Here is a 15,715-nt window from a genome sequence, read left to right on the forward strand (position 1 = left end):
CCAAGGGCCCCTCTCCAGGCCCCGACCCCTCCCGTGGGCGCAGGGAACACAGGCAGCGCAGCCGGAGGCCGTGAGGCGCTGGGCCGGCTGTGAGGGGGGTCCTCCCGCGGGCGCTGCTGCCCCAGCCCGGCCCGGCTCCGGAGCGGCGCCGCCGCGGGCAGTCCCGGCCGGGGCAGCCCGGGCCCGCGGCGGGCAGCGGAGGCCATCTTACCGCCCAGCCGCCTCCGAGCCCCTTCCTCAGCCCCCCGACACCGCAGCTGATTGGCTAAGAGCTGGCGGCAATGGCAGCTGGTGATTGGCTAATCCGCATCGCTCTATCGCCAATGACGAAGGCCAATAACGCCCGCCTTTCTTTCGATTGGCCTTTCCGCTACCTGCGTCCTCCTCCTATTGGACACCGGTGCTAGTAGGCTATTGGCTCTGCCGCTCCCCGGGTTGGATTTTTAATTGGGTGGCTGTGTGTTGGCGGGCGCCTCACCTGCCGCGCAGCGTCATTGGGCCGCCGCTCCCCGCGCCCCCGCCCATTGGTCGCACCGCCCCTTAAGTGCGCTCCGATTGGCCGCAGGGGCCCGGCCCGGTATCCGGGTAAGATGGCCGCAGTCGGAGAGTGCTCGCTCCCCGCGCCGTGGCGGCCCGTCTCCCTCACTCACGTCGAGTATCCCGCAGGTAACGCTCCGCTTCGCCCCCGGCCGCCCTCCCGGGTGGCCGCCGCGCCGCTCGCCTGGGCGGGCCCCGCCCGCAGCCCCACGGCACCCAGAGGGCCGGGCTGGTAGCTGCCAAATAGTGAGCCATTGAGCGGCCGCCCCGGGGCGGCGAGGCGCGCGTGCGCGCTGGGGCGGTGGGACTCGCTGCCGGATCGTGAGCCGCGGGGGGCTCGGCGCTGCGCGTGCGCCCTGGCGAGGCGCCGGGCGGTGGGGGGGGACGGGGGGAGCCCCGGGGCCGGGCCTGCCCTCCCTTGGCACCCTCCGCTCTCCACACCCCTGCCTCGCCCCCCTCTGCAGCCCCCGGGCGTGCCTGGCCGTGTGCGGCTGCCCCTGGGCCTCGAGGTGCGGGCCCCACCCCGCAGCCCCGCTGCCACCCCGCAGCGGTGTGGTGTGGCTGGGCGTCCCCTCCCTGCCCTGCTGTGGGGTGTCGGGGTTGATGCTGGGGGTCTGACTTGGCGTGTCACGGGGCCAGCTGGCCCCGGTGTTCCCTGGTGGCACCCCGGGCGCTGTGCCGTGGCAGGGCTTGGCTGCCCCTGAGGTGGGCTTGGCTGCCGGGCGGCTTTTGTGGGCGCGCTGGGAGCGGGTCCCGCTGTCCGTTTCGATCAGGCAGCACTGTGGCAAATGGCCGGAGGACGACAGGCGCAGGGCTGCTGTAGGTCGGTGCTCGGCGAGGTGGGTTTGGGCACAGTCAGTGGTGAGGAGCGGTGGGTGCCTGCCGGCAGGACGGGCCGTTCCAGTTGGGGCAGTGGTGTGGTCATGAAGGTCCTGTGCCGTGTCCCTGGGGCCCTGCTTGCCAGCAGCCTGGCCCATGTTGTGGCAGGATGAATCCCTGATCTACCAGTGTGCAAGAGCGAATGGGTCTGTGTTCAGCCAGCAGCTGTCTAAGCAGTGTCTCCTTAGTAACTCGGGTCTTCAGGAGCTCCTCTTCAGGTGCTTTACGCTGTGCTGGTTTTGGGTGAGGTAGAAAAACTATTCTTTTTTAGCTGCTTATTGTAATCAAAGATAATAGAAAAACCAGGACGTGAAGTGTCACAGTGTTATTATTGACAGTCTGGTGAAAATCCAGATTTGCTGTTAACACTGTTCTCAGTATTGCTAGTTCTCCGAGCAAGTCCCTAACTTGCCACAAAGTGTTGCTCTATGTCCTGTTTCAAGAGCTGGATTTTAGTTCCTGGTGAAAGCTCCTCTCAGTAGTGCAATACCTAAAGCTTCTAAAGTGCGTAGGGATCTTCTGGGTTGAAAGTACCCATTTAGCCAGAAGACCTGAAATGTGACAACACTGAAAAGATCTGGTGCTGGAAATACATTATTCCTTGCCCCCGCCCCCGCAGTGTGGCACTTTTGTGGTTTTCAGTGATACTTTATATGAAAAATTGGCATTTCCAATCTTTGGTCTTGCATTTTCCTTCACCCTGTCAGTTCTTCTGCTGTCCCCCTTCTCAAATATATTAATGTGAGAGTCTGGGGGAGATGGGGGAATAATGTTTCCAGTAGCAGTGCTACATTCATCTGTGTATCTCACCTCCGTATCTGAACCTGGCAGTATGCACAGAGCGTCCTGTGCCCTGTTTGTGGGGTTGGTTTGGGAAATGAAGGTGGTTAAAACTGCTGCACAAGGGTTATCTGTCAGACCTTAAAGAATGTGACATAACGTGATTATTTTCTCTCTCCGTTGAGTGCTTTTATACAGGCAAATGGAGAAGATGATTGTGTGGAAGGGGCAGATCACCACCGAGATTAGGGTTATGCATTGAGGGGATGAACACTGTGTTTGTCTTGGATAAAATATATAATTATGGAAGCCTGTAAAGTGGAGATGAAGGACTAAAACGTGAAAACAGCTGGAGGTGCAAAAGTTGTTCTTAATTTATTTTGGTCTAGAAAAATGAGTTGCAGTGAGTTGGTAGATCTGATACTTTTACCTGGATTTGGGAAGTGCTCTAACTTTATTTAGAAAGCTGTTTACATTCTGTCTGTGTACAGCTTAAGTGCAGGTCCATAAAGCTGCTGGATAATGTGTATTTATAAAATAGTGATGTTGGCAGTATGCTCAGCACAGGGGAGTTAATGTAGCCTTGTGCTGATAGAGAGGGGTCAGAATGAGAAATAGATCCTGCTTTTATCGGCATAAATTATTAAACTGTCTTGGCATGTTGTACAGGGTTGAGTGGCAAACATCTCTTGCTCTTGGCTGGTCCCAGAGGCTGCTGGTCTGGTGTGGAGTGTGCTGTGGCAGTCAGCTCTTAACATCTCCTGTCTTTAAAGACTTCCAGCGCAGAACTGCTGTCATCCCAGCTTCCATCTGCTGAGAGTGATGGTCCCTCTCGCTGTGACCAGGTGAAAAGCAGTCACTGCTCATTTCTGTCTGGCAGAGGAGGCCCATTATTGGGCTTTTGCTTGTAATTGTGAAGGGGAGAGGTGTCTCCAGAAGGGTGCTCGTCCTCTCTGTCGTTACCTAATGTTTCCTTATCAATAGCAACACAGTGAAAAACACCAGACACTCATCCTTACTGCTCGTGTGGCTGCTCAGTTCTCTGGGGCTTTCTGCGATGTCAACTTTGAGCAAGATCAAATGAGAAACAGTGGATGAAAGCTGTAGTAGGCAACTGCAAACTGCTCTGAGTAATGGGGTCTTGGAAACCTAACCGAAAAATTGCTGATAGTAAATGTCAAGATCAAACATCAGGAGAAGAAACCAACAATGGCGGTGTTACCTGACAGTGTGTTAAAGCGTGCTGCTGAAGAGGACAATCTTTACAAATACTGTCCTGATATTGCTTTCAGAAGTGCTTGGTCCTGGAGCTTTTTATATCAGCAACTGTACTTTGGTGAGACCAAGGAATGATCTGGCAGAGTGTCGGGTTGCTGGCAGGTAGGCAGGAATAATCCTTCTTCTGTACGGCTTCCAGTAATCAGCTGGTGATTGCATCAGGGCTGTTAAGCCCTTTGATGTATATATAAAAGCTATACTCTGGATATGTCTAATTGCTCTCTGAGCCCATTTCCGCCTGGGATCTCACAGTATCTTTGGCACCGAGCTGTGTAACTTAATGTGATTGTTGTTTCTTTTCTGCTTTAAGTCCACTGCTCAGTGATTCATCAAACACACTCTCCCTCGTATGCAGTGAGAGGTCACAAATGTTTGCTGTTCATTTCTCCATATAATTCATGATTTCGTAGAACTGTCGTATCCTCTGTTTTCCTTTTTCAGCTGAAAATCTGAGTTACTTGGTATTTTCTGAGTGGCTGCAGTTTCATGCTTGTTATTTTGTCCCCTTCCTATTTGCCTTTTCTGTCTTTACTGTCCCTTTTTAGATGGTGACACCAGAATCGCATAATAAATTTTTGTAGTTCTGTAACAGTAACTTTTGGTTTGCCCTTAAAAATACTCTTCTTGCCTTTTTGACTGATGCAGAGCAGTGGATACTCCTCTGAAGGTATCGGCTCACGCTAAGCCCGAGGGTTTTTTGTTTGATAACAACTGAATTAAATCCTGTCGTGTGTATAATTAGGGTTGTTTTTACCCGTGTGCGTTGCTTTGCATGGGATGACTTTGTGTTGCAGACTTAAAACTCATCTTCAGGGACTTCCTGCTGTAGGGTGAGTTTCACTGGAGAAACATTGAGTTCCTGGTTTGTTTGGTGTTTTTTTTTATTATTATTTAGAGAAAAGAAAAAAACTTCCTCTCTTCAGTGCAGCTGGGATTCTTAAAGCTCTGGGACTTTCTGGAACTGCTCTTCTCTCGTTGGACAAATTCTTTAAGGAGATAACCATGGTGTGCCAAACCCTTTCTCTGCAGAGTGACAGAGAATCTGCTCGGTTGTGGAGGGTGTTTGCTGCAGGCAGAGCTGGAGAGGCAGAACCAGCCCCTGGGTGCAGAGGCGCGTCGGAGCAAAGGTGCTCGTGCTGTGTGCGTACTTTGGCTCAGCAGGTCTCGGTGCTGTTCAGTATCAGCACGTGTTGCTCCTAGGGGAATGTCTGTTCTGATAACCCTTGCTGTGGTTTCTGTTCAGGGTGTAGCTCGCCAGTCAGGGCTCATTTCGTATCTGTTGAAAGCAGCAGATACCATTCAGTTGTTTGGCTTCTTTAATGCAGGGGTTTATATTTAATCTTCCTGCAGAAGTTTCACGTCTGACATGTGCCTTTTAGGCCATAATTTAAAGCCTCCTGAAGATATTTTTACTGTCCCACAGCTTGTGATTATGGGGATATGCGCAAGTAGAGGAAATGACGATCCATCATGAATATTTACTGGTGTAAATGCACGTGACACACGTACACCACATGTTGTCTGTGCAACTTGCACACGTGCATTGAGTCGAGAACACACGAGCAGCAGCAGTGCCACAAATAGATGCTTCAATAGGAAGCGGCGGTGGCGGTGGTAAAGCTCGATCGTGCGGTAGGATGTGGTTAGAGTGCTGTTGAGTCGCATTTTTACATTATATACAGGTTAAGCTAAAGTGGTAAAGCTTGGATATTTCCACTGAAAGAATGCTGGGTAAAATGTTGAATTGGAGCAGAAAGATGCTGAATGAAGGCTGGAAAAAAAAACAGCGTGCTTCTGAGCTATATATAGTGTTTCACCTGTTTATCTCTTGGGTGCCTAAAAATGAGGTAGTTGGGTTCTTTATTTTTGCATCTTGAGCCCCAAATGATGTCCAGGAAAGGCTGGACTTTAAAAAAGCAGGATTTAAAACAAAACCCAAGCTGTATATTAAATAGATTTTCCTTTTGCACTCTTCCAGAGGTTTTGTCTCTGTTCTTACTGGTTGGAGGAATTGCTTTAAAATTCCCCAGTTTAGTAAAATGAAGAAAAATGAATTTTTATAAAAAGGTTGTGGTGGGGGTGCTGGATCTGCCTGGACTTCAGCTTCTTCGCTCTCCTGCAAGCCCCTTTCCCTGGGAATATGCCTCTGAGCTCACTGGAGCGTGAGAGTAGATCGGAGCGACCCCGGTAACGATGCTCTGCGGCCCCGGGCTGGATGTGTGGTGTCCAGTGCCGGCCTTTCTCTCGGAGCTGGCTTTGCCCCGTTCACTGGGGGTTTCCAGTCGTTTCGGAGCTGGTTTAGGTAGCGCAGCTCTGCCTTGAACCGCTAATCTAGCGGGTACGGTTGAGATGGCATTGCTGAGCTCCCAGGGCACAGCAGAAGTGCTGCCTTCAGTTAGTGCGCAGCCGTTTATGTGCCTCCTCCTCTACAAAGAGCGGCTTCGGAATGGGATGCTGCGTGATTGCTGTTAGCCACAGTAATATGGAATATTATTAATGCTATCTCTGTTCTGTTTTAAATGGACAGCTGAAATGTTTGGGGAGCGATTGTGTTAAGGTCTGAGTAAAGGACTCGGTACTCTGCCTGCAGGCAGCACCTGGGAGCGATGGTTTCTGGTTCAAGTGTGGGTTGTGCCGGTGAAGTCTGAGGGATTTATTGGGTGTGTTATCATGTAACAGAATGGAGGATCTTGAGTTTGGTACTGCTGATGCTATTTAAATTAAAAGACTACTTCCTTGTGCACCATCTGCACAAGAAAGAGAAACCCCTGAGAAGATAAATAATCTGGTTTGGTTTCTACTTGACAGAATTACGGCTTTTAGTCTTGAAGTGCTAAGCCTTTCTGTACCGTGGATTAACAGAGTGAACGATCTGAAACACGGTGATGATGAGCTGTCTTCAGTTGATAACACTAGGACTGAGACTATTGGAAAGTATTCCTAAAGCTTTCAGGGGAGTTCTGATTGTCTGGTGGCTTGTCTCATGAATTCCCTCATCATTTAAGATGGGATTCATTTTCTTCAGAGCTTTTGGTTTATGTAAAACCATAAGGGGCTCGATTCTCTATTGCCAGGTGACTGATGCTGTCACTTACATCCACTTTGCCTCACCGTAATCCATTGCTGTTCTGCTTTGGGAGCATGTGGAACCCACCTGATGCAAAGCAAACCTGCCATATGGTGTGAGAAAAGCTTCAAATTCAGTATCTTCTGACACTTTTTAGGTTAAAAACAAAATGGAACCTCACTTCAGTGAAAATCCAGTGTTCTTGGGGGTTTTGTCCTCCAACTCTTCTGAATTTCACTGGTGCTGCAAACTAAAACTCCTGCAAGTAACCCTTGCTGATGATGTTGCTGGTTCCCAAATTTAACCCAGTCTGGAATTCAAGAGGGATCTGTGCACTGTACCTGATGGAACCACAACTATGTGGCAATAACATCAGCAGCATGAACTTTGTAGCAGTGCAATAACTTTTTTTTTATCAGTTCCAGTATTCAGAGGCTGAGGTTAAAGTCCATTTTGCCAAGTGCTGTTTTAAAACATGGGTGCGTGGGCTGGAGAGACTCAGTATCCTGCAGTGGAATTGATCTAGGAATGAGTCCAATGCTCAGCCTTGCAGAGGCATCCTGTTTCCTTTTGAGAGGAGGCAGGAAGGATAAATTTATGTGGGGGCTGATCCTTTTGTGTTCAGTGATGGGATGGAGAAGAGCTAGTCTGAGAACCAGTGTAGAAAGTACCCTGTCTTGAGTCGCTCTCTGGGTTCATACCGCGCTTTTGCAGTGACTGCTGTCTGAAGATTCTCTAGTAGATAGTTCTTGCTCTCCCACTGTCAATTGCTGGTCTTGGAGGAAAATTACTCTGGTAGTTTTTTGTTTCCTCTGAATTTATGCTGACATCTTCTCTCCAAATACTTTTGTACGTGTCCTTTTTCAGGGAACAGAGGCAAGAGAAACTTAGATCAAAACACACAGGTGCTCTTTACTGTTGTTTGCCTTTTTCTGTGTCTGTGATAGTTCTGGATAAAGGTTTTGAGGTACCTTATGACCCTCTTTGTGAGGTCCTGTTGCTGCTCCCCAGTTCTTCCTGGGGTATAATTAGTCTGTTAGGTATTTGGGCTGGAGGCCCAAAGTCACTTCAGTGTGATACAAGTGGGCTACTGGTTAAAAAGTAGAGTCTCCTTTTTTTCCCCTTAATCTCCCGCTGTGTTTAGCTATTTATTTCCCCCCCCCTCTGTTTCGCTAATGCTAGTGTTCATGCACACACATGGTGAGACAGATTAGGGAGCTGATCCAGCTGAAAACTAACTCATTTTAGTAAGGGAGTGGGAAAGGAGTTGTTTGGGGAGTGTTTGCTGGTAATTGCTGGCACAGGGAGGCGATATGAATGAGGAGGAGGGAAAGACGCTGCCTCTGTTTCAGCAGCCTCTGCTTATGTTGGATTAAAGTGACTCTGGGCCCACACCCATGGTCATTGTTGTAAATTGGCTGGCAGTAATCTCTGCTGAATGATGCCAAGCTCCTCTCATCCCTGCTTTTGACCCTGCTTGTAAGCACTGCTGTCTTCCTTGCCTCGGCTCCCCCCGGGCTGGAGCAGCAGTAGTCACTCTGCAAAGTGGAGACTTGCTGCACTGCTGGGTTTGCCCCTCTGCTCCCAGTGAATCAGGGCACCAGCTGAGCCATGCTCTGGTGGCAGGCAAGTACCTGTGAAGTTCAAACTGATTTGTTTCTCTTGTTTGTTTCCCTAGGTGATTTCTCTGGTCAGCTCTTAGCTTATTTGAGTCTTGGTCCAATATTCATTATTGTTGGCTTTGTAACACTCATCATATTCAAGAGAGAGCTTCACACGGTGAGTCCTTCTCTCCCTTCCCAGCTTCTCTGTATGACAAAAGTATTTTCCTTTGTCACCTGGTGCTCCTGCATTCACACTTCTCTTTCCCTTTTTAAAGAGCAAGCTTAGGTGAGGTGATCCTGCTGTCAAAGAACAGCAGGAGACACTTATCACCTGTTCCAGGTTAAAAGACTGCTTAGCCTTTGCTGACTCTTCTGTTACTCTGTGGTATGTTTTGGGCATTATCTGTCCAAAAACATTGAGGGAGATGTCTGAGGAGCTAAAGAATGCTGTTGCAGAGTGGGAACACTCCCAAGATCCAGTAGGATTATAGCCCTACTAGGTTCTTCCAAGATGGGCAGCATATGCGGGAGGCGGTGTCTGTAACTCCGCAGGATGTGCTTTCTTTGAACTACTGAGGCAGAAAAGGGGATACCAGATAAAACCTACAGATTCCCAAGGGAGGGGATCTGTCTCTAAGGGCTGCTTCCCAGCTGTGAATCGAATACCAGACACAGAAGAGACTTGCTTCTGCCCAGATTTCTGTAATACCTGATGCTTTCTGTCTGTTCTGACAGGTAGTTGGGAATCAGTGTCATGGATAAATTCCCTTTAGCAGATATAGACCTCTTGTAACATTTGCCCTCAGTAAACAGATAAAATAGGGGCCAGTGAAAGGTTTTGGGCAGCAGATTTCTAATATAGGACCGTGGTGTCATGGGAACCAGTGGCTCAAGGGACCTGGGGATGGGACTTGTAGGTTATTAAGCAGATGCCAGCTCGGAGAGACAGCTGTTAAGTTTTGGCAACCCAAAGGTTTCTTGTTGACCCAAAAGAAAGAATAAGCTGGAATACCTATTGCACAGATTCATAGTTGTTTTTGAATACAGGGGCTTGTTAAGTGTTAGTAATGAGACAAGTGCTGAGGATGATTCCCAGTTCTTTATGTGGGAAGTCACCACTGAGCTGGAGAGGGACGCTGGCTGACTTGCAGCAGCCTGACCCCTAGCTCAGGACACAGAGTGAAAAATTGCTTCATCATCTGGAATGGGACTGAGTGTTAAGGAGGCAGAGTATCATCACCAGCTGAGAATGTGATCACAGCAGCAGGACTGATTTAGGGGAGGTGTATGGACTGTGGAATTAAAGAGTAAGAATAAATGCTACCAGTCTGGCTCAGTTCAGAATGTGACTTCATCTCAGACTGAAGACAGCAACTCGATGATAATATATTCATAGAGGGAGAAGCCAGAAAGCCTAAAAAGTCACGGTTTTAAGTTCTTTACCCAAATAACAGTATGGGCACTCCCCCTGTTGGTTGTCGGGGAAAGACAATCCCTTAAAACCTGCCCTGTTAAAAAATGTCACTTCCTATGCTCGCTGGTGGAAGTGTGCTAACAGAACTGCTATACAGTGTCACTTTTGTTTCTTGCTGTGTATCATCTGCTGAAAAGCTGCATATACACGATGTGTTGCCAAATACACAAAGTGGGCTGAAAAAGAAACACTTTTCTTCTTGGGTAGAGAATTTAGAAGCCATTGATTCTAACTCTAGTAGTCAAAAAAGAAAATTAGAAACATACAATTTGGGGTTTTCTCAACAGAGTAGATGGATCTTTTAGATAGGATGACACAGTTGTCTTGCCTTCACAGATCTCTTTCTTGGGAGGGCTGGCATTCAACGAGGGAGTGAACTGGTTAATAAAAAATGTAATCCGGGAGCCTCGGCCCTGCGAAGGTATGGTTTGGCCCGTCGGTGTCATGGTGTTGGTTGAGTTTTGCGTGGAATGCTAACTGTGGGGGGTTAGAGGGTGTTTTCCCCTTTGCCTCATGTTGGCTTTGGATGTTTGGGTGTAAGAAGGCTGGCAGAGCCATCCGAGCAGACGTGTCCTGTGAACTCATGTGCACATACTCCAGCAGAGTGGTCTGGCTTCACATCTGGAGCATTCCAGCTGCTATGTACAGAGTAGACCTTGACCGTACTCTTTCTTCTTCTCTTCCCAGAAGCCCATTCAACAGTGACCACAAAATATGGGATGCCGTCCAGCCACTCCCAATTCATGTGGTTTTTCTCTGTCTATTCCTTTCTGTTCCTTTATTTAAGGTAAAAATTCAATGTCAGGTTTTGGCTGTTAATTATGTTGAAACACCTGAAATAGATGGCTCCCTCCCTGTGTGCCACTTCAGTGGCATGATGGCATTAAACCTGAGGAACTGCACAATTGACTGTGGCGAGGGTGGATGAAGCATGTCTATCTCAATCTGAATGTAGGACTGTAGTTACCATTGCTGAAACCTGAAGGGTGCGGGTGGGCCTCCTATGCCTGTCTGCATACAGGTCTCCTGATTTGCTTTTTCTAAGCTGTGGTGATCCACCAGTGTGAGGGAAGAGGGGAGGGAATAGGGAGGAGGAAAGAAGAGCTGCTTTCTCGTGTGTCTACTCAGTTTTGTCAGTGGGGTTGTCTGCAATCTTTTAGGTAATACCTGTTGCCTCCTTGCATGACCTTCTAGTTCATCTCCCTGACCAAGTACTGGTTTTACATGCTGTGCTGTGCTTCTCTGAAATTCTCGCTGGGGCATGGCTCTGTCTTGTGGCTCCACGTGTGGAGGAAGACAAAACTCACAGTTCCTTCTATCTTTGTGGACAATGGAGGGACTCTGACGTCTTGGCTCCCTGTTGTATACGCTCAGCATGTGCCTTTCACATCAGCTGCAGTTATTGTAAGCATTCTGCCTTCCATCACAGCAACCCCTGTTAACAGTTGGAGAGGGAGAAGTGTGGCTTTCTGCCTTCCTGTAACTGCTGCCAGTGGGACAGATTGCTGCTGGGATGGTATCGAGCTGCCCGGGACCCCACTGGAGTAGAGCTTTCCTAGGGTTTCGGAGATAGTGAGAACAGAGATAAGGACTGCTCAGCTCCCTGCCACTGTGCTAATGGCTCTCCATCTCTTTCAGAATGCACCAAACAAACAATGCGAGGTTTCTGGATTTACTATGGCGACATGTGCTGTCCATCTGCCTCGTCACAGTGGCTTTGCTAGTCTCATATAGTAGGTATGGAGCAATTGTTTGTCTTATGCTCTCATACAGTCCTGTGGCCTTTAACAGCCAGCAGACCTGTCATTCCTTATCCTGCATTTCTGACCTAATTCTCGACGACTGCATTGTACAAGTCAGAGCTTTGCCGAAGTTGCTGTGTTGCCATGAGACCCTTCAAATAAGCAAAGGTGCTACATGTGTGGTGCTTCACAGAAGCATTTCTAAACCCCCAGATCAGCTGAGCTTGTACCGATCCCCCATCGGCTCCATTGCCACGCTCCAGCCTCACTGCCTCGCCCTCTTGCCAGCACTAATCATGAAAGCGTTGCACCATGCCTTGGCCACCAGCATCTGCAGCATGTGGATGGCTACAGTTGATCAATCTGATTGTTTTGCTTGAGCGTTAGTTAATAAAAACATTTACAGCTGTTTGACTTGCAAGATTTAGTTGTATTAAAATGAATAAAGACAATGAAATGTTGATAATGATTTTTTTCACTTTAGTAGATTTTAAAAAAATATGTATACACACACACACACATAAAAAATGAGCTCCAGTGATTGGAAACCAGACAAATTCAGACTAGATATAAGGCCACGTTTTCAACAGGAAAGTAATCAATCTGTTGGCACAGTTAACTCTAAACTAGAGCTGATTCCTTATTACTGGTTATTTTTAAAATTCTGACAGGACCATTTCATACGAGATCTATGGCCTAATTGAAATAAAAATTAATTTGAGGAAATCTGGTGGCCTGTGCTAGGCAGAGGGTCAGATAAGATGATCTTAGTGGCTTTATGATATATGGGTGAAAAGAATTTTGACTGTGACTCCTGTCTCTCGTGTGCACGGATAACTTAACAGACCATTAATACAGCGTTCTGAGCGGCTGCAGTCACAGCAAGCACGCTGTGGGAGTGCAGCCTTCACGCTCTCACATTTGGGAGCAGCAAAATCATAACAAAAATGCTGCCTATGTTCTTAAAAGCCTTTAAGCCCCAGCTTTGGGGGCTCGGAGGGGACTTGTCCTGTTCCTGGCTTTGGAAAAGTCTCTCGTGGGAACCAACAGCAATAGTTCAGCTAATCTGAAGATCTATGAAGAAGAATGTGGAGGGTTATTGAGTTAAGCTCAAACTAGAAGTGCTCTAAGCTGAAACTGCTGTAGCAGGGAAGAGAGTTTTCCCCAGTTTTTTCCCCACTTTTTTTTGCCAGCTTTCTAATGAAAAAAGTAAGATTTCTACTTTTAACACCTGGAGGATAACTTGCTCAGAATGTCTGAGGGTCCAGTGAAGCATCAGCCCTTGAGTCGTGCCTCCTCTTGTTTTAAAGCCTGTCTGGTGACTCTTCTCTTCCACTGCAGGGTTTATTTGCTTTACCACACCTGGAGCCAAGTCTTATACGGAGGTGTGGCAGGCAGCATTATGGCCATAGCCTGGTTTGCCTTCACACAAGAGATACTAACTCCTCTCTTCCCAAGGATAGCTGCATGGTAAGTCTCTCTGTTCTGTGGAGGTTTTATTCCTGCAAGTTTGCATTCTGTGGATTGCTGTGTTGCTCATTAAATGAGTCCCTTGCAATGAGCTGGTAACACAGGTGGAGTAGAACTACCTGGCAAAAGAAAATTTTTGTCTTCAATTGGTGTAAAAATTGTACCTTGCATCTGAAGCAAAACAAACATAAAGATACTGTAGTCTCTAAAATTTTAGTTGTAGCTATGCAAGCCCTGACTGTAAATGGGCTGCTCAGACTTCTGTGAACCATCTGTTACAGATGTTAGACATGAGAATTCCTGGGTCCTGTTCCAGTTTTACATACTGACTGTTGAGTAACCTACTTGTCCCTCTGTGTGTTCTTGTGCATGCATATACAAAGGATCATACATCCTTGCCTGATATGGGTGGGGGAGAGAGGAAGTTTAAGCAACTGTTGGGTTTGTAAAGCCCTACTAAAGTTGGGAGGTGTGGCAGAATGCTGGAGAAGCTTTTCAAGCAGAGCAGACCTTTCGTAATGAATCTCTGATGACCTAGTGAAATTGCAAAGCCATTTACATGTAATGTCGTCTGGAAGCATTGTATAAGGAAAGAAAAAAAACAATAAGTTTGGGGTTTTTGTTGAAATTTAGCAAGTAGCTCCTTTCCCAGACTGAAGGGTAATAGAATGGTAATGTAAAGCTTGGAGCAGTCTTTATGCTATTTTGTTATTTTGATCAAAATTTTGGTGGAGAAAAAGTCCAATTAATTTCCCCCTTTCCACCACCTTGTCCATTTCCAGGCCAATTTCAGAGTTCTTCTTAATCCGAGATACCAGCCTCATTCCTAACATCCTGTGGTTTGAATACACAGTCACGAGAGCAGAGGCAAGGTAAGTTTTATTGGGGGGTGGAGGAGCTGTAGCTGGTTTGACTTGTCAGATGTAGTTGTTAATTTATTCTCTAATGTGTAGATAGCTGCTGTGGGTAGAATAGTGCAGAGTAAAGAAATACCAAGTTGTGGGTTACCTGCTGCATCTGGAAGGTGAGTCTGCTGGGGAGTGTTTGGTATTAAAGAATGTTTCATGTAAATAGCTGGTATTTCAGCTCCCTAGCCCGTGTTCTTTGCAAGCAGTTATTTCACAGAATCACAGAATCAGTCAGGTTGGAAGAGCCCTCTGGGATCATCGAGTCCAACCATTGCCCTGACACCACCATGGCAACTAGACCAGGGCACTAAGTGCCATGTCCAGGCTTTTCTTAAAGCCCTCCAGAGATGGTGACTCCACCACCTCCCTGGGCAGCCCCTTCCAATGTCTGTTTGTAATATTGCATCCACATGTGAGCTGTGCACACTTAAGATGTGGTGGATGTTCTAGGGCTGTGAAGAGGCGGAAGGACTGATGTCCCTGTAGAGCATGGTAGGGGCACCTTTATTTTTGTGTGGAGCTAAGCAGAGCCTTACTTCAACCCTCCTGTCTTTTGCCCCCTGGTTTGCTGCAATACCTGGTGAGAGGGTTGGGGCCACCTCTCACCCTCCGCCCTGTGTTGCCGTTGCAGAAACAGACAGCGCAAGCTGGGTACGAAGCTCCAGTGACTCGGGACGCGTGGGGACCAGAGTGCACGTTTTACTGGAGACGGGCAAGAGCAGCGACCTGGGAGCAGCGAGGAGCCTTTTAACAGACGGACCAAAGGAACAGGCAGGGACCATACCCAAAACCTGAAAGCCTTTGCTCTGCTTTAGCAGCTAGCTGGATGCTCCCTGATGCATGTGGGACTGTGCAGGAGGAGAAACTCATTTTCAACACAGATGCACATTGCTGGTTGGAATGTACCATCGTGTCTACGTCAGGGGAGGGGGGAGAAAACGCCTGGTGTCATGTTTGGGGGAGGGAAACCAAAAATGAATCCTTTCTGTGACCTTTTTTTTTTTTTTTCAGCATGAAATATACACACTATTTATTTATTTTTTTAAATGGAACTATTGTTTTTGGGGTGGGTGAGGCATTGATTGTGTGTTTTGTTTTTGTTTCTTGTTCGGGTTTTTCTTTTTGGAAGAAGATGACAAAACTAATCTCAAGTTGATGATGCTTAATTAGGGCTTTTAATTTTTAAAAACTTCTTAGGAGGGAGGGGAGCTAGGATGGGGTGACCTAGGCAGAATGGAGAGGAAGGCTTCCTTTCCTTTCTGCAGCCAGTTTGGGAGATCAAGATCAGTTCCAACTGCACTTTGTACAGATGGAAAGACAGACTGAAGATCTGATTTTTAACACTAGTGACGGTTCTGCGGGGAAGCCTGCACGGATACCGTGAAGGGGAGGGTGTGTGTAAAACAAAGGAAAAACGGAAATATACTGACTATGTTTTTTTTCCACTGCTGCTCCTGTTGTGTAATTAGCAAGAGTGTCGTTCTCAGAATCTCTTCTAGGTGGCAAGATTATCATACATATCTCACGTTTCTTCCATCTCTTCCTTTATACTTTTATTACCTCAGGGTCGCTGTGATCTGTACAGCTTCTGTTGTCGTACTGAGCGTGCTACCGATGGCACTAGAAAGCCCACTGGTTATAAGCAGTGCTGTGCTCCAGTAAGAGTCAGCCGAAAGCCTTAACAAAATTCAGTTGCTAGTCTCTGTCTTAAGCACTGGATTTTTAATTTTTTTTCTGTTAAAGCTTAAGGGAGGGATTTTTAAGAATGAACAAAGTGACAACCATAAATGAGTAATGAGGCAAATGACTAATAAGTAGCTCAGCTGCTGTCTGAATTATTTCTTGGAGTCCTGTTAGTATCCAACTGTGAGCTGAAGTAGGGAGCTTATCCTAGCAGAGACTCCTGCAGTTGTTGCAGTGGCTTGGTTGGGGTTCCGCTGTAGTAACCTTGAACGCCGAACTCCTACAAGCGAGTT

General features: G+C 47.6%; 1 protein-coding gene across 1 annotated transcript; it reads left to right on the top strand.

The window, feature by feature from the left end:
• The first annotated feature begins 588 nt into the window (after nucleotides 1-588).
• DOLPP1 (dolichyldiphosphatase 1) lies at nucleotides 589-14,786 on the top strand. The gene is made up of 8 exons (XM_068414172.1): nucleotides 589-666; nucleotides 8,220-8,320; nucleotides 9,956-10,040; nucleotides 10,307-10,406; nucleotides 11,258-11,356; nucleotides 12,703-12,831; nucleotides 13,614-13,703; nucleotides 14,371-14,786. The coding sequence occupies exons 1-8, from the start codon at nucleotides 591-593 to the stop codon at nucleotides 14,405-14,407; spliced, it is 717 nt and encodes a 238-aa protein (XP_068270273.1). The 5' UTR covers nucleotides 589-590; the 3' UTR covers nucleotides 14,408-14,786.
• Nucleotides 14,787-15,715: the final 929 nt, after the last annotated feature.

The sequence above is a fragment of the Nyctibius grandis genome, chromosome 16 (assembly GCF_013368605.1).
Source record: "Nyctibius grandis isolate bNycGra1 chromosome 16, bNycGra1.pri, whole genome shotgun sequence".
Taxonomy (NCBI): Eukaryota; Metazoa; Chordata; class Aves; order Nyctibiiformes; family Nyctibiidae; genus Nyctibius; species Nyctibius grandis.